The sequence below is a fragment of the Dermacentor variabilis genome, chromosome 6 (genome assembly GCF_050947875.1).
Source record: "Dermacentor variabilis isolate Ectoservices chromosome 6, ASM5094787v1, whole genome shotgun sequence".
Classification (NCBI taxonomy): domain Eukaryota; kingdom Metazoa; phylum Arthropoda; class Arachnida; order Ixodida; family Ixodidae; genus Dermacentor; species Dermacentor variabilis.
The window spans coordinates 547,060-568,515 of NC_134573.1; the positions used below are offsets into that span (position 1 = coordinate 547,060).

The 21,456-nt window shown below is 45.2% G+C and overlaps 1 protein-coding gene across 3 annotated transcripts in view; it reads right to left on the reverse strand.

Annotated features, from left to right (window-relative positions):
- LOC142584566 (polycomb protein SCMH1-like) overlaps positions 1-21,456 on the reverse strand; it is a 389,046-nt gene that overhangs the window by 148,868 nt on the left and 218,722 nt on the right. For all 3 annotated transcript variants that reach the window (XM_075694672.1, XM_075694674.1, XM_075694673.1), the window contains exons 7-8: positions 6,506-6,749; positions 117-443 (exon numbers count right to left, since the gene is read on the reverse strand). In XM_075694672.1, the coding sequence (XP_075550787.1) occupies positions 117-443; positions 6,506-6,749 (571 nt within the window). The remainder of the gene's footprint in view (positions 1-116; positions 444-6,505; positions 6,750-21,456) is intronic.

Consider the following 21,456-nt stretch of genomic DNA (forward strand, 5'->3'; position numbering starts at 1 on the left):
AAAATAAATGCACTCCCCAAATTTGCTTGGGCATAGTGGGGAAAAAAGTGTGTACATAACGCGGATATATATAGTAATTCAAACCACACTGATGGAAACATGCCTTAGGTGCACACCTGTGGGATTCTGCTTAGCAGCCACTGTGCTAGTGTCAGGCTCAGTGACCAGGACGTGCGGTGATTTGACTCGCTTGACTTGCTCTCGTGTAGTATCGCCACTGGTCGAGCCGTTGTTGGAGGCTGCCCCTGTCGTCGACAAGGCAGTCCGCGCTCGAGTCACTGTGACTGCTGGTGAAGCAGGCGCCAGGGAGGACGTGTTGCCGGTTGGGGTGGAGTTCCGAGGTGAGGGCACCCTTGGAGGTGGAGGAATGCTGGGCGAGCCGAGGGCAGCCGCTGGAACCACTGTGGTGCCCGCACTTCCCGGCCGGGCCTTGTATTTGGCTCCTGCAACAGGGGATGTGCACACAAACATAAACAAAAATTACTAGAGGGAAGTCTGGCACTAGCAAAAGTAGGCACGTCTCCATAGCTCCACCTTTTGTGATATATTCCCATATTCTATTAATGGTACTGCCTTGTCGGCTGTTAACTTCTATAAGTATCTTGGCTTTCTTATCACTAGCAACCTTTCATGGAATATGCATGTTGAATATGTCACTAACTATGCTAATAACATTAGGCTATTTGAGACAGAACTTTGCATCAGCATCCACCTCACTAAAGCTTACTCTATACGAAACACTCGTCCACCCAAAATTAGAATATGCTTGTGCCATATGGAACCCTGCTCATGCCAATCTTCACATTTCCCTTGAAAGCATTCAGAACCGCACCACTTGTTTTGTTCTCTCAAATTATCCATGTCGTTCTAGCATCATGTCCATGAAAAGAACACTAGATCTGCATCTCGTTACGTCGCAATAGTCTTGTCTGTGTTTTTCATGGAATATATTACTCTAACCCTTCTCTTAAAGAAAATCTTTTCACCACACCCAGTTGCATCTCATCTCGCATTGACCATCAACACAAAATTGAAGTGCCATCTTGTCGAACTAATTTGCACCATTCATCCTTTTTGCTAAGAAACGCCAGTGAAAGGAACTGCCTTCCCGCCTACACAATCTTAATTGGTGACACCACTATCTTCAAGATCGCCGTTCAAAGTCCCTTATAGTTTGATTTTCTATTCTTGTGCTGTACTGGAAATACTGCACATTTTCACCACTCCTTTCTGTTGTGGCTACTAGGCCTTTTGAAAGTATGTATAATAAACAAAATAAATAAATAAATAAATAAATAAATAAATAAATAAATAAATAAATAAATAGTGTTTACTACGACAGCTACAAGCATAGTGGTTCAGTACAAGGACTTGCCTCAACTTCTGGGGTTTTAATGACTCCGTGGCTACATGGCGAGCATGTCACCAAGAGTTTGATTAAAACGTTCCGTGGTACCGTTAGTCTGCGGGTGATAAGCACTGCATTTACGATGGACAACAGCACATTCAGCAAGCAGTTGTTCAATGACTTCAGATGAGAAAGCGCGGCCTCTGTCGCTTAGAAGTCCACGTGGACCTCCATGAAGGGAGAAAACAGCGCAGTATGAAATTGGCAACTTCCTGCGCTGTAGCGTTTGGTAGAGCAGCAATCTCCACATCATCACCAGCAGCACCACCACCACCACCACCACCACCACCACCACCACCACCACCACCACCACCATCACCACCACCACCATCATCATCATCAGCCTGGTTATGCCCACTGCAGGGCAAAGGCCTCTCCCATACTTCTCCAACTACGCCGGTCATGTACTAATTGTGGCCATGTTGTCCCTGCAAACTTCTTAATCTCATCCGCCCACCTAACTTTCTGCCGCCCTCTGCTACGCTTCCCTTCCCTTGGGATCCATTCCGTAACTCTTAATGACCATCGGTTATCTTCCCTCCTCATTACATGTCCTGCCCATGCCTATTTCTTTTTCTGGATTTCAACTAAGGTGTCATTAACTCGCATTTGTTCCCTCACCCAATCTGCTCTTTTCTTATCCCATAATGCTACACCCATCATTCTCCTTTCCATAGCTTGTTGCGTCATCCTCAATTTAAGCAGAACCCTTTTCGTTAGCCTCCAGGTTTCTGCCCCGTACGTGAGTACTGGTAACACACAGCTGTTATAAACTTTTCTCTTGAGGGATAATGGCAACCTGCTGTTCATGATCTGAGAATGCCTGCCAAATGCACCCCAGCCCATTCTTATTCTTTTGATTATTTCAGTCTCATGATCCGGATCCGCAGTCCCTACCTGTCCTAAGTAGATGTATTCCCTTACCAGTTCCAGTGCCTCACTACCTATTGTAAACTGCTGTTCTCTTCCGAGACTGTTAAACATTACTTTAGTTTTCTGCAGATTAATTTTTAGACCCACCCTTCGGCTTTGCCTCTCCAGGTCAGTGAGCATGCATTGCAGTTGGTCTCCTGATTTACTAAGCAAGGCAATATCATCAGCGAATCGCAAGTTACTAAGGAATTCTCCATCAACTTTTATCCCCAATTCTTCCCAATCCAGGTCTCTGAATACCTCCTGTAAGCACGCTGTGAATAGCATTGGAGAGATCGTATCTCCCTCTCTGATGCCTTTCTTTATTGGGATTTTGTTGCTTTCTTTATGGAGGACTACGGTGGCTGTGGAGCCGCTATAGATATCTTTCAGTATTTTTACATATGGCTCGTCTACACCCTGATTCCGCAGTGCCTCCATGACTGCTGAGGTTTCGAATGAATCAAACGCTTTCTCGTAATCAATGAAAGCTATATATAAAGGTTGGTTATATTCCGCACATATTTCTATCACCTGATTGATAGTGTGAATATGGTCTATTGTTGAGTAGCCTTTATGGAATCCTGCCTGGTCCTTTGGTTGACGGAAGTCTAAGGTGTTCCTGATTCTATTTGCAATACCTTGTAGGCAACGGACAGTAAGCTGATCAATATATAATTTTTCGTCTTTGGAGTCCCCTTTCTTATGGATTAGGATTATGTCAGCGTTTTTCCAAGATTCTGGTATGCTCGAAGTCATGAGACGTTGCGTATACAGGGTGGTCAGTTTCTCTAGAAAAATCTGCCCACCATCCTTCAACAAATCTGCTGTTACCTGATCCTCCCCAGCTGCCTTCCCTTTTTGCATAGCTCCCAAGGCTTTCTTTACTTCTTCCGGCGTTACCTGTGGGATTTCGAATTCCTCTAGACTACTGTCTCTTCCATTATCATCGTGGGTGCCACTGGTACTGTATAAATCTCTATAGAACTCCTCAGCCACTTGAACTATCTCATCCATATTAATAATAATATTGCCGGCTTTGTCTCTTAACGCATGCATCTGATTATTACCAATTCCTAGTTTCTTTTTGTCACTGTTGTCAGGCTTCCTCCGTTCCTGAGAGCATGTTCAATTCTATCCATATGATACTTCCTTGTGTCAGCTGTCTTACGCTTGTTGATTAACTTCGAAAGTTCTGCCAGTTCTATTCTACCTGTAGGGTTAGAGGCTTTTATACATTGGCGTTTCTTGATCAGATCTTTCGTCTCCTGCGATAGCTTACTGGTATCCTGTCTAACGAAGTTACCACCGACTTCTATTGCACACTCCTTAATGATGGCCACAAGATTGTCGTTCATTGCTTCAACACTAAGGTCCTCTTCCTGAGTTAAAGCCGAATACCTGTTCTGTAGCTTGATCTGGAATTCCTCTATTTTACCTCTTACCCCTAACTCATTGATCAGCTTCTTATGTACCAGTTTCTTCCGTTCCCTCCTCAGGTCTAGGCTAATTCGAGTTCTTACCATCCTATGGTCACTGCAGCGCACCTTGTTGAGCACGTCCACATCTTGTATGATGCCAGGGTTAGCGCAGAGTATGAAGTCTATTTCATTTCTAGTCTCGCCGTTCGGGCTCCTCCACGTCCACTTTCGGCTATCCCACTTGTGGAAGAAAGTATTCATTATCCGCATATTATTCTGTTCTGCAAACTCTACTAATAACTCTCCCCTGCTCTTTGTGCCTATGCCATATTCCCCCCACTGCCTTTTCTCCAGCCTGCTTCTTGCCTACCTTGGCATTGAAGTCGCCCATCAGTATAGTGTATTTTGTTTTCACCCTACCCATCACCGATTCCACGTCTTCATAGAAGCTTTCGACTTCCTGGTCATCATGACTGGATGTAGGGACCTGTACGACCTTTAATTGGTACCTCTTATTAAGTTTCACAGCAAGACCTGCCACCCTCTCGTTAATGCTATAGAATTCCTGTATGTCACCAGCTATATTTTTAATAATCAGGAATCCGACTCCTAGTTCTCGTCTCTCCGCTAAGCCCCGATAGCACAGGATGTGCCGCTTTTTAGCACTGTATATGCTTCTTTTGTACTCCTAACCTCAGTGAGCCATATTATATCCCATTTACTGCACACTAATTCCTCAAATAGCACTGCTAAACTCGCCTCACTAGATAACGCTCAGGCATTAAACGTTGCCAGGTTCAGATTCCAATGGCGGCCTGTCCGAACCCAGAGATTCTTAGCACCCACTGCTGGGTCACAGGTCTGACCGCCACCATGGTCAGTTGCTCCGCAGCTGCTGGGAACTGAGGGCAGGGTTTGATTGTTGTATTCATTGGCTGTGGCCAAGTACTGCACCAGGGTGGCCAATCGTGCTGTGGTGAGGGAATGTGTTACCGGTTCTGGGCACCAGGATCAAGGCTGCACTCCAGGCCTGTTCATGCAATTTTATCAACACAGGGATTTTTTTTTTTAATCTGGTGGAAAATTACGCGGCACCAGGGTTTGAACCACGGTCCTCTTGCACGTGAAGCGGATGCTCTACCTCTACACCACCGCTGCACCACTTGCTGTCACAGCTCATCTTAATTCGTTTAACGATGATGTTCTGCTTACTGAAGCCCACCAGGAGTTCAGCTTCAGTGGACTCGAACAGAGTGTCATCTGACATGGCACGGGTGGTGGAGCGGGATTACTGTTGCTGCGGCATCCTGAAATGACACGAGATTTCGCAGTTTTTCATATTGTTTCTGGTTGTGGAGCTCCAACACGAGATCACCGCTTGCCATCCTAGGTGCAATATAACCTTTACTAAAAACTTCAGTAAGAGACTTCGAAACAAGGAATGGTCAGGTTGATCGCATGGTTTGTCTGGTTTTTCAGAGTGAATGATGTGGAAATGGGCAAAAGATTTTTTTGGTGACGGAGAAACTCAAAATTTCATTGGTGCACCCCCTCCTCAGGGAACAATCAGGTAGTGGGAGGAAGGAACCAGCCATGAGTGAGTATATTTTCGGTAGAAACACCAGCCACCCACCACGGAGCCTTACAAGGGGATGTCGCAGGGCATGTAAAAACAGGTCCTGCAAGTGCCAGCAATACATTACCACTATAACTGAATATAACATAACCCAGGTTGGCTACTCACACAGGGTTAACCATCGCTGAAGTAACGCAGAAGAGAGAAGACAGGAAAGATTAAAAGTGAGAGAGAAAGACGAAGATTGGAGAAAATGATAGGAAAAGGCAACTACCGATTTTGCCCGGGTAGGTCAGTCCGGAAGTGCTGTCTACATGAAGCCAAGGCCAAAGGGGCATGTTGCCTCTGCAGAGGGACCTCAAAGGTCCACACACTTGGCATCAGCTCAACCACCAGGATGCTCTTTTCCTTGGACACGGCTAAGCTACGCATGGTTAGATGCGCGAGGGTCCAACCCTCGTGTGCTAGGTAACGCAGTGTCGCAACACACAAAACGCCTGCCAATGCAGGTGCCCCTGCAGGGGATGTGCACTGGTGCCTCGTGCTGAGTGGGCACATTTTTTAAAGCGTCCCGCGAAAATGTCCCGCTCAAAGAAGTTGCTGATTGAGGTAGAATTCAAGGAGTGCAAACGTGAGCTTGCCGAAGGCACAAAAACAACAATTCACATTTTGAGTCTTGTACCGCAACAATTCATGTAACGCTTTGCTGCAGATGTGTACTACAGTTGAGTGTCACATGTTTCAGTGATTTCAAATTGTACGTTTTCCTGTTAGCACATTTATTTCCAAAGCACATGAATTAGGTTCGAGTGTAAATTGCTGCTGATCAAGCAGCAATTGGTAGTAACACTTTGTTGTTAATCATCTTCATTGTGGCGTATATTCTGCATGCAACCTGTTCACTTCTGAATGGCAACTGGATGCAGAAAATTTAATAATAATAATAATAATATTTGGGGTTTTACGTGCCAAAACCACTTTCTGATTATGAGGCACGCCGTAGTGGAGGACTCCGGAAATTTTGACCACCTGGGGTTCTTTAACGTGCACCTAAATCTAAGCACACGGGTGTTTTCACATTTCGCCCCCATCGAAATGCGGATGCAGAAAATTTGCCCTTCAGTGAAGGCAAATCGTCCGAAAGGCAAATCGTCCACAGAGATACAATAGCACCAACTAAGTTCTCACCTTTGTTGCCAGGTGGCTGAAGAGGGTGTCCACTAAGGCGGCACCACCCGACCGGGAAGATGTCACGGGAGTCAAAACGGCACCAGTAGTCAAAGGCACCTCGCCAGCCGTCAAAGGTGACAAATAGCATGTCATCTTTGACTGCCCCAACAGTGGCTGGACAGATGAGGTGGGGGTTCTTGCGATCTAGTGCCTCCAGCTTCATGCCCACTTTGAATTCATTGCTCCGTGGGCTGGGTGGTTCCTGGGCAGCAATCAGACAAAAGCACAAGGGAAATGCTGCTTCTGTTGTACAAATGGACTGAATAGCGGGGGATAACACAGTACATGGCGCCACAGATTCATCTGTCTTCGCAGAGTGCCACAAGGGGTGCCATGAATAGTCAGAGAAGTGATCCGAATTGAATACATTTCAAATAATCAACAGCTATTGTCACACTTAATATAAAACAATGTTCACATCCCACTACAATTGGCTTCCATTAATTCTATCCTAATGGGATGGATGAAATCGACTGAATTAACATCATCATCATCATCATCATCATCAGCCTGGTTACGCCCACTGCAGGGCAAAGGCCTCTCCCATACTTCTCCAACAACCCCGGTCATGTACTAATTGTGGCCATGCCATGCCTGCAAACTTCTTAATCTCATCCGCCCACCTAACTTTCTTCCACCCCCTGCTACGCTTCCCTTCCCTTGGGATCCAGTCCGTAAACCTTAATGATCATCGGTTATCTTCCCTCCTCATTACATGTCCTGCCCATGCCCATTTCTTTTTCTGGATTTCAACTAAGGTGTCATTAACTCGCATTTGTTCCCTCACCCAATCTGCTCTTTTCTTATCCCATAATGCTACACCCATCATTCTCCTTTCCATAGCTTGTTGCGTCATCCTCAATTTAAGCAGAACCCTTTTTGTAAGCCTCCAGGTTTCTGCCCCGTAGGTGAGTACTGGTAAGACACAGCTATTATATACTTTTCTCTTGAGGGATAATGGCAACCTGCTGTTCATGATCTGAGAATGCCTGCCAAACGCACCCCAGCCCATTCTTATTCTTCCGATTATTTCAGTCTCATGATCCGGATCCGCAGTTCCTACCTGTCCTAAGTAGATGTATTCCCTTACCAGTTCCAGTGCCTCACTACCTATTGTAAACTGCTGTTCTATTCCGAGACTGTTAAACATTACTTTAGTTTTCTGCAGATTAATTTTTAGACCCACCCTCCGGCTTTGCCTCTCCAGGTCAGTGAGCATGCATTGCAGTTGGTCTCCTGAGTTACTAAGCAAGGCAATATCATCAGCGAATCGCAAGTTACTAAGGAATTCTCCATCAACTTTTATCCCCAATTCTTCCCAATCCAGGTCTCTGAATACCTCCTGTAAGCACGCTGTGAATAGCATTGGAGATATTGTATCTCCCTGCCTGACGCCTTTCTTTATTGGGATTTTGTTGCTTGCTTTATGGAGGACTATGGTGGCTGTGGAGCCGCTATAGATATCTTTCAGTTTTTTTACATACGGCTCATCTACACCCTGATTCCGTAATGCCTCTATGACTGCTGAGGTTTCGACAGAATCAAACTCTTTCTCGTAATCAATGAAAGCTATATATAAGGGTTGGTTATATTCCGCACATTTCTCTATCACCTGATTGATAGTGTGAATATGATCTATTGTTGAGTAGCCTTTACGGAATCCTGCCTGGTCCTTTGCTTGACAGTAGTCTAAGGTGTTCCTGATTCTATTTGCGATTACCTTAGTAAATAGTTTGTAGGCAACAGACAGTAAGCTGATCGGTCTATAATTTTTCAAGTCCTTGGCGTCCCCTTTCTTATGGATTAGGATTATGTTAGCGTTCTTCGAAGATTCCGGTACGCTCGAGGTCATGAGGCATTGCGTATACAGGGTGGCCAGTTTCTCTAGAACAATCTGTCCACCATCCTTCAACAAATCTGTTGTTACCTGATCCTCCCCAGTTGCCTTCCCCTTTTGCATATCTCCCAAGGCTTTCTTTACTTCTTCCGGCGTTACCTTTGGGATTTCGAATTCCTCTGGACTAATTTCTCTTCCATTATCGTCGAGGGTGCCCCTGGTACGGTATAAATCTCTACAGAAATCCTCAGCCACTTGAATATCTCATCCATATTAGTAATAATATTGCCGGCTTTGTCTCTTAACACATACATCTGATTCTTGCCAATTCCTAGTTTCTTTTTGTCACTGTTTTCAGGCTTCCTCCGTTCCTGAGAGCATGTTCAATTCTATCCATATTACACTTCCTTATGTCAGCTGTCTTACGCTTGTTGATTAGCTTAGAAAGTTCTGAATTAACAAGATGCAAAAAACAAGAAAAGTCACGGTTTGCCTGAAAGGCGAAGCATCCATTGCGATAGCAAATTAGTAGACAGCCACTCGAAGTAAAGATAGTAGTTTTATTGGCCGTATAAGTAAATATTAGCTTACAAACTAAATTAACAAGCATGGTGTCAGTGTGCACAAGCAAAGGTGAGCACAGCACACACGATGAACGCTGGCGTGAGAAAGCACGGCAACAGCAGCGAGTGAAGTGACCTTCATGCTGTCTATTTATTTATTTATATATTTATCTATTTATTTATTTATTATACCTCAAAGGTCCCTGGCTGGGACATTACATGAGGGGTGGGCATAACATGGCAAAAATGTTGGTTAGGTGAGAAGACTTGAATGATGGGGCTTCGATTGAAGACTTGAAACGGAGCAGGTCACTGATGATGGCAATGAGTTCTGACAGGTGATTCAAATCGTTGGCAATTATGAATTTGGTATGCCTAGGTCTGGGAGCAAGGTTTCAGGCTTTTGTTAGATCATTCCTCATGAACAGAACAGCCACCATCGGGATTGCGCAACTCAAGTCAGATGAGTTCGCACTAGGGGCCAGGGGCACTCCTCAAGGAGCAGTCATCTCCCCCTTACTGTTCAACATAGTCATGAAGGGCTTATCGGAGAGGCTCAGATCCCTTCCTAATATAAGCCACTCGCTATACGTGGACGATATCACGATTTGGTGCCCGGGAGGATCACTCGCAAAGGTAGAGCACGTGCTACAATCAGCCCTAGATGCAACGGAGTCCTACCTGGAAGACACAGGCCTCCAACTATCCCCAAACAAATCTGAATTGTTACTGTACAGGCTGGCCAAGCAAGGTGTTAGGGGACTCACCCCGCTTAACCAACTTCCCATATCCCTCTTTGCAAGAAACGGGCAGCCCGTTCCTCAAGTCGAATCTATCAGAATCCTAGGATTACTGATAGACGCGCGTGGATGTAACGCCAAAACGCTGATGCACATCACGGCCAAAACCAAGAGCATGCTGAAACTCTTTGCTAGAGTATCCGGACGAAAGAAGGGACTAGGTGAAGACAGCCTCCTCAGGATCCATCCCGCTTTCCTAATGAGCCACATCAACTATGTAGCATCGGCCCTTAAATGGACCAAAACCGAAAAGAATAAGCTTAACATTCTCATGCGCAAGAGCATCGAAAAGGTATTGGGGCTACCAGTAACCACTTGCTCGGAGAGGTTAAGCAAAGTGGGTAGGCACAACGACAGTGATGAAGTGATCGAAGCGCAGGTCACCGCTCAGGTAGTCAGGCTCTCGTCAACCAGGGTAGGGAGACGCATCCTAGACGGGGCCTGCATGGCTCCAAGAATTCTCAATGAATGGAAAATCACCTTATCCAGGGAGGCATGGGCAACCTTTGTGGTCAGCCAATTCCCTCGGAATATGCACCCGCAATACAATGTAGGGAGGCACAAAGCCCGAGCACGGGCGCTATTACAGAAGGCCAGCGAGAATCAAGATTCGACTGTCTTTGTCAACGCGGCTCAGTACGGCAACTCTAGCACGTTCGTGTTGGCAATCATCGACAGCAAAGGGGAATTACGCTCCTCAGCTTCGGTTAGGTTAGCTACGAGCGGAGTCACAGAACAAGTCGCCATAGCCCTGGCCATGACCGACCCCTCGTGCACCGTTTTCACCGACTCACGAGCGGCCATCAAAGCTTTCGAATCAGGTAACCTAGCCAGAGAGGCTGCCTCCATTCTGGAAAAGAGAACAAACCTGGCACTAACTTCATCTCTTGGTTTCCCGCTCATACGGGTGCGGACGTTCATCAGAACATACCTAACCTCAACGAGCTTGCCCATGACCATGCGCGAGATCTAACGTGCCGCGGCGGCATGGAGGCCTTATGGGGACAGGATGAAATTCAGCAGAACGATCTGCTCCTTACTTTTCACGAGATAACATCTCACTATGGGCTTAGTAGAAGGGCCTATTCTTTTCCTCACCCGAAGTTAGACAGGTCTCAGTCAGTTTCACTTAGAATGCTCCACATGGGCTCATTCCCCTCGCTGGGCTTTCTCAGCCTTATCTACACAGACATCGATTCCAGCTGTCCGAACTGTAATGAGATTTATTGTTCCTTAGTGCACATGCTTTGGCAATGCTCCGCGTCACCTAACGGCCCTCTATCCAGCTGGGAAGAGGCACTCCGGAGCCCATCGCTCTAGACACAACTAGAAGCAATCCAGAGGGCCCAAGAAAGGGCGGAACATCACGGTATTCCTGCCCTGACTTGGACGTGGCCAGCGGCTTCCGCGGGTCCCCGATAGTGGCCCCCACTGAAGCTCCTCAGGATCAAATAAAGTTCATTGTCTGTTTGTCTGTCTGGTATGTGACTGTATGTGCGCATGGGGGGTTCACATCGTTGGGGTTAGCATTGCGGGAATAGCAATAGGTGGTCTGATAATCTTGTTACCCTATGGCAGTGAATGATAAAATCTATGAAAAAGAGCGAGTCTGGCTATTTTACACTGGGATGTGAGGAGGGGCAGATCAAGCTGCGCTTTTGATGCTGTGATACTGCTGCTGTGGGAATAGTCAGACAGAATGAATCTAGCAGCGCAGTTTTGAACAGATTTGAGGGTGTTGATTAAGTTAGTATGATGAGGGTCAAAAACAGTGCTAGTCTATTCAAATTTTCGGCATATGAGGGTCTTGTAAACAAGTAACAGTGGGTGGGGCAAATGCCAGATTGCGACGAAAATAGCCCAACAGACGGTTAGCCGAATTGATAATGTTGTTTACATGACGTGTCCAAGTTAAAACATTAAAAATATGGATACCTAAGTATTTGTAGGAGTCAGTAGGAGCAACAAGGTTTTCGGTAATAAAATAATATGGAACCACGTAGTTACGGCGGAGGTGAAATAATAGCAGGGAAGTCTTACTTATATTAAGTGCCATGAGCCATGTGTCACACCAAGTTAAGATCCTTTGTTAAGATCCTCTTGCAAGCTGGAGACATTAACAGGATTAGTTATTGGGCAATATATGACACAATCATCGGCGAAGAGGCAGATTTCAGAAGAGATGTTACAAGGAAGGTCGTTAATATAGATTAGGAAAAGAAGTCGACCAAGGACAGTTCTTTAGGGTACGCCTGAAAGGACGGAAGACATCGGCAATGAATGTGAGTTCGTGCAAACAAATTGTTAGCAGTTAGTTAGGAATGCCCTTATCCATGCTAATACTGATGGATGTTGGTTAAGATTTGAAAGCTTTAGTATTAAACATTCATGAGGGACCTTATCAAAAGCTTTTTCATAATCCGAAAACAAGACGTCAACAGGAATGTTCTGGTCAATAAAAGAATGCAAGTCATGTGTGAAAAGTGCGAACTGTGTGTGACAAGAACGTCCTTTGCGGACACCATGTTGATTAGGATGAAAGAAATTAACAGAGGATAAAAAATTAGCGATGCTAGAGTAACTAACATGTTCCATGATTTTGGAGCAGGTGCAAGTGATTGAAATTGGTCTATACAGTGGAACCCCGATTAAAGACTTTCTCGGTACCGCGAAAAAGTGTCGTAAAATGCGGGCGTCGTAGAATCCCAACATAAGTTATGTCTATAAAGATACTACTTATTTCACGCGACGGATTTACAAGAAACTTCAATGTAAACTACTAACATACTCTACAGCGCTTGGAAACCCAAATTACCAAAAGAGTAAATGCGATAAGAATTAATGCTGCAGTACAGGTACCAATCATGCTTTATTCAAGCGAACCTTTACAGCATTCCACTTCACACTGCCGCGTTTCCTGCCAGCCGAAGCGAACTTTAAAAAAAGCCGGTAAGTCTCTTTTAGACCTTGTTTGATCTGTGTACCAAGAGTGTTCGCTTGAGCTGGGCAACATCCAAAAGGAGGTCCTCTGCGGTGTTGCGTGAACAGATGAAGTTCCTGATGCCGTCTATGTGCTGTAGCACCTCGCTGAACGTGGTAGGCACAGGCACGGTAACTGTGGCGTCGTCGTTGTCCTCGACCGATGTCGCAGCGGTGCCAGCACTAGGCAAAGCCTCCTCGATGGCGTCGTCCAGCGACACCTCGCCACAGATCGCAACGTTGTCGTCAGCCTCCATGCACTCGGCGAAGGTCGTGGTGAGGTTTAAACCCTCAAAATCGTTGGCGGCGAAGCCTGCATCAGCCTCGAGCGACATTGAGGTTGTTGCGTCCCCAGCAGAGGAGGCAGTCTCTTGCTTAAAGCGACAGTGCTTGAACGAGTTAGTGATAGTGATTGTGCTTCGCGACAGTGCGTCCCACAAACTGGCAATAAAATGAATGGCGTCGATAACAGCTATCTTTCTTTCCGACTCGGTGCGCTCCATAGCCGCCAGCCGACGCTGCACTAACCGTTTCCCATACCCTTGCTTGATGCACTTAATGATGCCGGCATCCAGCGGCTGCAGCCGGCTTCTGTAGTTGGGCAGAAAAAAAAACTTTATGTTCCTCAGGCTCAGCGTATCGGGTGGGTGGCACTGTGCGTTGTCCACGAAAAGCAATATTTTCCTTGCCTTAGCAACCATTTTGTCATCCAGCTGCTGCAAAAAATTGCTGAAGAGCGAAGACGCCATCCACGCCTTTTTGTTGAAGTTCTAGCTGCACGGCAGCATCTTCAAGTTCTTAAAGCACCGTGGCTTCGCAAACTTTCCAACAACGAGCACGGGCAGCCTCTCGGAACCATCCTCGTTAGCACAGAATAGTGCTGTCACACGCTCTTTACTGTGTTTGCAACCATGACAGCTGTTACCCTTAAACGCAAGGGTTTGCTCGGGCTGCATATGGTAAAAAGTATCGCTCTCATCGGCGTTGAAAACATCGCAGGGCTTGTATGCAGCAGTCATCTCCGGCAGTGATTCCATCCACTCGTTCACCGTCGAAACGTCCACGAAAGTGCTTTCTCCGCAGGAGCGGCTGTACACGATCCTGTTTTGTTTTTTAAAGCGATCCAGCCACCCACTTGATGCCTGAAATTCGTCGATGCCCAGACGCAATGCCACAAGGTCCGCCTTTTCTTTTAGAATGGCGCCGTCAACATTAATCGCAGAGCTCCGTGCTTGATCCAGCCACTTGACGAGAACTTTTTCTAACTTCTTATGCTGTCCTTCTTTTGCCGCTTTCCGCTTGAGCCCGAACTTGTTGGCATTCTGCAATATCACCACTTTGTTTGGCAGGATCGTCTCAAGCGAAGATTCGGGTATCTTAAGGTGCCAGGCAATGCTGACTTTCGTGGCTTCATGCCGCTTTTCCGCTTCCTTGATAATATTCAGCTTATCGCCGAGTGACAGAACTGTCCGCTTTCGGGACATCGTGCGTCGCGTTGCTCCACACAATTCAAAACTTCCGTTGAATGCTGGTCGCTAGTATTATGATGAAGAACACGTGTGATAAAACAGGCCTCTCTGCGCTACCTTGTCGGCGATCTGCTGCTGAGAAATTGGAAGGACAGAAACGCTTCCCCAATGCGACGAGAGGCACCGCCGCTGAGAAGAGAGGGAGAAAGTGATTGTCCAGAAGAAAAGGTGCTATTTCAGCACAGCAAGCGTCGCGGGCAGCTGCTGGTAGGGGAGAGAGAAACAATCGATGAGACGATTCAGGGGAGAAAGCTGCGCTGGAGCGAACCAGTCGAGCGGTGTTAAGCGCTCCACATGGGGAGAGACAGAGCGAGGAAAGAGACCCGCAGCCCTTTTCTTTTGTCTGTCGTTCCGTCCCGCGGTTCGCAAGGTTCGTTGTATAACCTGGGTCAGGCGTAAAATTGCGTCGGATAACCGTGGTTTTTAATGCATTGCTTCTATGGGGATTTCGCCGAGACTGCGCTAATCCGTCGTAAAGCCCGGGTCGTCGCAATACCAGGGGACATATAACCAGGGTTCCACTGTAATTAGTTGGGGAAAGTTTGTTGCCTTTCTTAAATAGAGGAGTTACTTTACCGATTCGCCAGTCTTGTGGAACATAACCGGTTGTTAGTGACTACTGAAATATGAGTGATAAGATTAAACTGCATATGTGTTTTGTGTTCTTTAATACTTAAGCGTTTATGCCATCAACACCAACTGATGATGAATTTTTTAGGGAGTCTATAATCTTAACGATACCACTGGGGTTAAAGATAATGTCTGGCATCTCAGGATACCTGTTAGCTGAGGCACCAGGAAGATTTTGAAGAGGTTCAAGGGTGAATACAGAGCAAAACGTATTATTTGATACATTAGTGACTGCGGAATCGGGTATAGGAAAGCCATCGGAGCCATAGATGTGTATATTGTTAAATTCAGTGGGATAAATACATTTCCAGTAGACCTTAGGGTTGTTTTGCAGCATGGAAGGTAATGAATTAGAGTAGAAGTTTCACTTTTCTTTTAATGCTAGTGTGTCGTAATTTTTAGCAGCGCAGTAGTATCTGTCCCAAGTGAATTGAGAATTGGTATGTTTAGCACATGGGAAGGGGTGTTTTTTGATATCATTTAGATACTTTAAGTTCATATTAAACCAAGGCGATTGCATTTGTTCACTCACTGTAATAGTAGGAATGTAAAATCCAATTGTTGCATCTCTGCTTAAAAAAGGAGCCAGTTCGATTCGGTTGAGTAGGACTGATATGTCGAGGCGAGATGGTCAAGAAGGCTGGTAATTCATTTATTAGGCTGGAGTAGTGGCCTCGGTCATAAAGTGCAAGTTTTTTTTAAACTTTTTTTTTACTTTTGTGTAAATTACAGGAAAATGTGGTATGGGTAATAGTGTGGTCACTGAGGCTTTGCACATGTGCAACGACGGAGAAACTTTCGGGGTGCAAGGTTAAAATAAGGTTAAAATAGGGTCAAGAATGTTTGAGAAATGATCGGTGGTGCGTATTGGCTGGGTGATGAGCTGGGATAAACCGAAAGTCAGACACGTGTTGATGAGTTGGCAAGAAACGTTACTTTATGGTCACGTGGAAGTAAGGTCAGACCAGTCAGTCGCGGGAAAATTGAAATCACTGAAGGGCAGAATTGGAAAGTTTGGGTGTGTCTTAGCTAGCATGTTCAGAGAGTCACGAAAGTCATATACAATAGTTCCATTAGCATTCAGTGCGCAATAACGGACTCCAATGAGATTGCGTGGTAGTGATGTGTTGCAACATAGCCAAATAATTTTTAATGGGGATGATAAGTTGACTAGTGTACAGTGCAGTCGACGATTGGTAGCGATAATAACACGACCTCCATGGGAACTGTCGTTTCGGTCTTTACAAAATATGTCTAAATTTGTTAAAGAGGGACGTGCAATGAAAACTTTTTTTTCATTTATGGGAATAAACTGGTGAAATTTGGCATGCAGGTGTGATTTGTTACGCTGATGTAACAAATTAGTTTTCTGCTATTTATTATAGTTTTCAAGTTACAGCAATTGACAGCCTCTAATGGTCATTCCCAAATTAATTAATTACACATAAGTTTACCAAGATTTTCACATCCACATGTTCACAAAAGCCCATTCTGTGCAATAAAGCTATTGGTTTATTTTTTAAATGCCAAAATGAGCATAAATATGTTTTTTTTAACTTTCCTATGCATATTGTCTAACGACTTTTGCAAAAATGAATTATAAATTTTTTATGAGCTCCAGTTAAAAATGGACAGCTGTACTGCACTCATCAAGGTTTCATCAATCTTTATTGAACTCATCAATCAAGTGCAAAAGACAGAATGATTTTGTCTTCATTCGTTGTGAAATGGCACTGGGATGACAGAAAGCAACTGCACAAAAAACGAAAGCTGAGAAAACGGAGCTCAAAGTTTCACTTGTTGTAAACATTTAAATCTTTCCTTTGAGCACCTAAAACCGGCCTGGGATGTAGTCCTTTGCTAATGAGGACACATTTTCTTTACATTTTGATGTAGTTTTTCGCTTTCCTGCAGCAGTTTAGTGCACCTTAGTTGCCTTTTTGATCAGCATGCATCCATTCGTCGTGCAGAGCTAGATGACAGCGCATTCAAAATGTCCGCTCTTGGCTCTCGTTGTGCAACCTGAATATTTCACGCGAAAACTTCTGCCCCGCCGATTTCGCATTGCCGTCACCACCGCTCACGGATGCGCCTTCCCCATCACTCGCGGTCGTGCCTTCACCATCGCTCGCGGTCACGCCTTCACCATCGTTCGAGGACGCGCCTTCCCCCTTGCTCGCACTTTTACCATCACTCAAAGACACGCCTTCACCATCGCTCGCAGACGTGCCTTCACCATCGCTCGCAGACGTGCCTGCCCCATCGCTCGCAGACGTGCCTGCCCCATCGCTCGCAGACGTGCCTGCCCCATCGCTCACAGACGTGCCTTCCCCATTGCTTGTGGACGTGCCTTCACCATCGAGATCTCCCCCGGTCGCGCCTTCCCCATCGCTCGCCCCCGGTCGCACCCTCACCATCGCTCGCGGTCGGGCCTTCCCCATCGCTCGCGGTCACGCTTTCACCATCGCTTGTGGTCACACCTACACCATCGCTTGCGGTCGCACCTTCACCATCGCTCGCGGACGCACCTTCACTATCGCCAACGCGATTGTCAGCTCACCCTTGCACACTTTCACTTGCAAATAGAGAATACGGTGCACGGTGATGATGATGGAAAAAATGAGCCTGGAGTGTCTATTTAATTCTAACACATAAAACATCAGAACAGCTCACCGATTTATTTGACAGTATTTGCCTGATTTTAACACACCCCTAAATCAAACATCTGCCTGCTTAGAAATGACATTGAGGCTTCAAAACAAAGTACAGAAATTGATATAACGAACTTCACAACAACGTGGCAAACTTATTTTGAAAGGTCATTATAGTGAAAGCCCCAAAATTAACCATTTTACCCATCAACCCACGAGTTGATCAATTGTCATTGGTCATCAATTGTCCATGAGTTCAATTGTCACTGCATGAGCAATCCACCAAAACACCACTGTTGGCTGTCAGCCTGTGCTGCTGCTATTTTGCATAGATTCCACCACCGCGCACCACTGAAGCATGCTCGAAAGTGACGCTGACGCTGAGATAGCCACCAACAGAGAGGAACCTCCAAGTCACCTCCAAAGTGCACGGTTTCTTCGTTTGTTTTTCACATTCCTTGCCACTGACACCACAACCGTGTCGCTTGAGGGTGGGGCCACCTGAACTATTTCAAAGCGCAAACGACCAGAAAGTGCGACCACATGGCATCAAGCACAGAGGTTAGGTTACATTTCTATGCACGCATAACTGGTACGGCCGCAGAAAGAAATGCTAAAGAAAGAGGCGTGGACAGAAAGAAGGGATGAACACGACATCCCTTTTCTGCACCTTGTCATCTGCTTTTCTACTGTTCCGGCTGCCGTCAAAGTCAAAGAGTTTATTCAGACAATGTATGGTACAGTTGCCTAGGGCGCAGACCAAAAGGCAAGTGGTTGCCTGACAAGGAGTCTGCACCCTTCTTGGTCCCATTCGAGAGCACAAGACATTCAGCGCATAAAATAAACACTAAACGAAATGGAAATACAGAGTGGTTCATAACATTGAAACGGGAGTTATTTCATATTGAACATTTATGTACAATTGGGAAAAATGCTGTAACAAACAACAGAAAAAACAAAAGGAGTGGTCATTCCTGCAGTGACAATAGATACATAGTGATGTTATTTTTGAAAGCTTTGAATGATTTACTTTATTGAATAATGTTTACAGCAGGATGGTGATCGTTTAAAAATCTGGAAATTCTGTAGCTAAGTTTCTGGGTGCCGTAGTTCGTACATATTTTTTCCTTATTGTAACATATGTGCCGGGTGTTGTAGGTGTGTGTTTTCGTTAGATACTGTTGAAAAAAAGCCGTAGGATCGGAATGCATTTGTAGGTAACTAGCTAACGCTATCTTTTTGTTTATAACATTACACAGTGTAAGCAGTTGATGTTTTCTAAGCAGTGGGGCAGTGTGGCTAAGGTATGGTGCATTATCAATTTGGCGAAAAAAATTTCTTTTGTAATAAATATATGTTTTCTATGCTTGTTTTAGGTGCTGTGCCCCAGACAAGAAGACAATAGTGGAAACGCGAATGTACCAGTGTGTAGTATAGTTGTTTCTTTAGCCAGATAGGCAAAAGGTTCTTTAAGGTAAAGGATACAGGAAAATCAAAGAATCTCTAGATTTAGTAAAATTTGTAGCATTGAGGCATTGCTAATATGACACCGAAACTGCAAAAAGATCATTATTTTGAAACCTTCAGTGCCAGTGCCAGTGCACAATTGGACAAGGACGAGAAGAGAAGGACTACACGAATACCGATGTTCGTGTTGTCCTTCTCTTCTTGTCTGTGTTCAATGGTGCGCTGGAGCGATGTTTCATAATGCCAATCGCAACTAACTAGCCCAGCTGTCCATACTTAGCAATATACTTTCTAGTACATTCGGCCCTGTCTCCCCTCCTCCTATGTGTGCAAACCCTTCCTCGACCCTTGTAAAAAAACCGGCGTTCGTGTTGTCCTTCTCTTCTCATCCGTGTGCAATTGTGTGCTGGAATGATGTTTCATAATGCCAACCACAACCAACTAGCCTAGCTGTCCATACTTAGCAATATACTTTCTAGTACATTGGGCCCTGTCTTCCCTCCTCTTATGTGTGCAAACCCTTCCTCAACCCTTGTCAACCGGCGTTCGTGTTGTCCTTCTCTTCTCATCCGTGTGCAATTGTGTGCTGGAATGATGTTTCATAATGCCAACCACAACCAACTAGCCTAGCTGTCCATACTTAGCGATATACTTTCTAGTACATTGGGCCCTGTCTTCCCTCCTCTTATGTGTGCAAACCCTTCCTCAACCCTTGTCAACCGGCATTTGTGTTGTCCTTCTCTTCTTGTCTGTGTTCAATTGTGCGCTGGAACGATGTTTCATAATGCCAATCACAACCAACTAGCCAAGCTGTCCATACTTAGCGATATACTTTCTAGTACATTGGGCCCTGTCTTCCCTCCTCTTGTGTGTGCAAACCCTTCCTCGACCCTTGTCAACCGGCGTTTGTGTTGTCCTTCTTTTCTTGTCCGTGTTCAATTGTGCGCTGGAACGATGTTTCATAATGCCTTCGGTATTCTGAAGTTCGTAGTACTGAAATATTTTACCATTGAACTTTAGGCAGTCAGCAGGGGATTTCTAAAAACTTCATTATACTGAAAAATTTTTTATCCTGAAAAGTTTGTTAATGTGGTGTTCATAGTAACGAGCTTTCACTGTGCAAGTCTGGTGTGCACTGCATTTTCTGGCGAGAAAAATGGGCAAGGGTCTACTATGTGTTGCACATTAGCGGCCGGTATCCTAAAGGTGACTTCACTGCAATACAATCATGTTATGTGGTAAAATATATGAATGCCGTGAACACAAAGTTTTGGTTTTATATGCGACTGCATGTGCAGGCATGCATTAGAATCAAGTAAATACTATAGTCAGACATTGTGAGCTACCGTTACTGCATGCACCATTATTGCTTAAAAATCTTCCTAGGGCAGGTGAAAAATAGGCATTTTTGACAGGAGAGGGATGTGTCTTAATGCGTTCACTGTACCCTTATAAGCTCCACCAGGACAGACACTGCCACTAAAAGGGTCACTAGTGACTGGGGTCACAATATTGGTCAGGCCACATACACGCTGACTGATCAAGTTCAAATTATCTGGCAAACGCCCATTCTAGGATTGAAATAACAAAAGTGTGGGCCAATAAAAATGCATGAACACTGGCCGGGACCTCTGGTCGGAACCTCTGGTCAGAACCAAATGAACTAGAGCCAAATTTATGGAAGTCAGCTGTATTAATAATGTTACCAGTTTAAGAGCACAAACAAAGCATTAGGAAAATATTTGTTTTTTGCACACCCAGCACACTTTAGAGAGTACAAATGATAACAGTTTAGCAGGTGAAGTTTGACTCTGAGTGATATTGCCTGGTCCACTATGTAACTGCTCATTTTATGCCTATACTATGGCTGCGAGGATAACATTTATCAAAATTCTATGTTTGAGTAAGCACATTTGATGATTATGAAATATTTAAACAATCTGGAGAGTATTCGTATTTACAAAAGCGTCCGATTAAAACATTTGCACACATGCAAAAGCATCTGTTGTCCCGTGCATTCAGGCCACATTAAAGATACCCTGGTGGTCAAAATTAATCCGGAGTCCCTCACTACGGTGTGCCTCATAATCGAATCGGGGTTTCGGCATGTAAAACCTTAGAATTCAAATCAAGATTTGCACACTGCTACTATCTTCTTTGCAATCAGCTAGCGCAAGGCAGGGTTAATTGGAGACCATTCGGAAAGGTGTTCCTCCTGCAGTGGGCATAAGAAATAGGCTGGCGAGGAGGATGGTAGTGACTGTCTTTCTGTTGCGGCTTTTGCACTGCACACTATGCAGCAGCAACCGAGCTCTGTGACACTGATACTTTTGGCATGGCAAACTGCAAAGGAACTGTGCCAAGCAAGCAACATCATCAAAGCACGCGCATCACTGGCAGAACCGACAGTGCCTCTCTTGTGGCAGCACCTTGAGGAGACACAGTAAGGTACC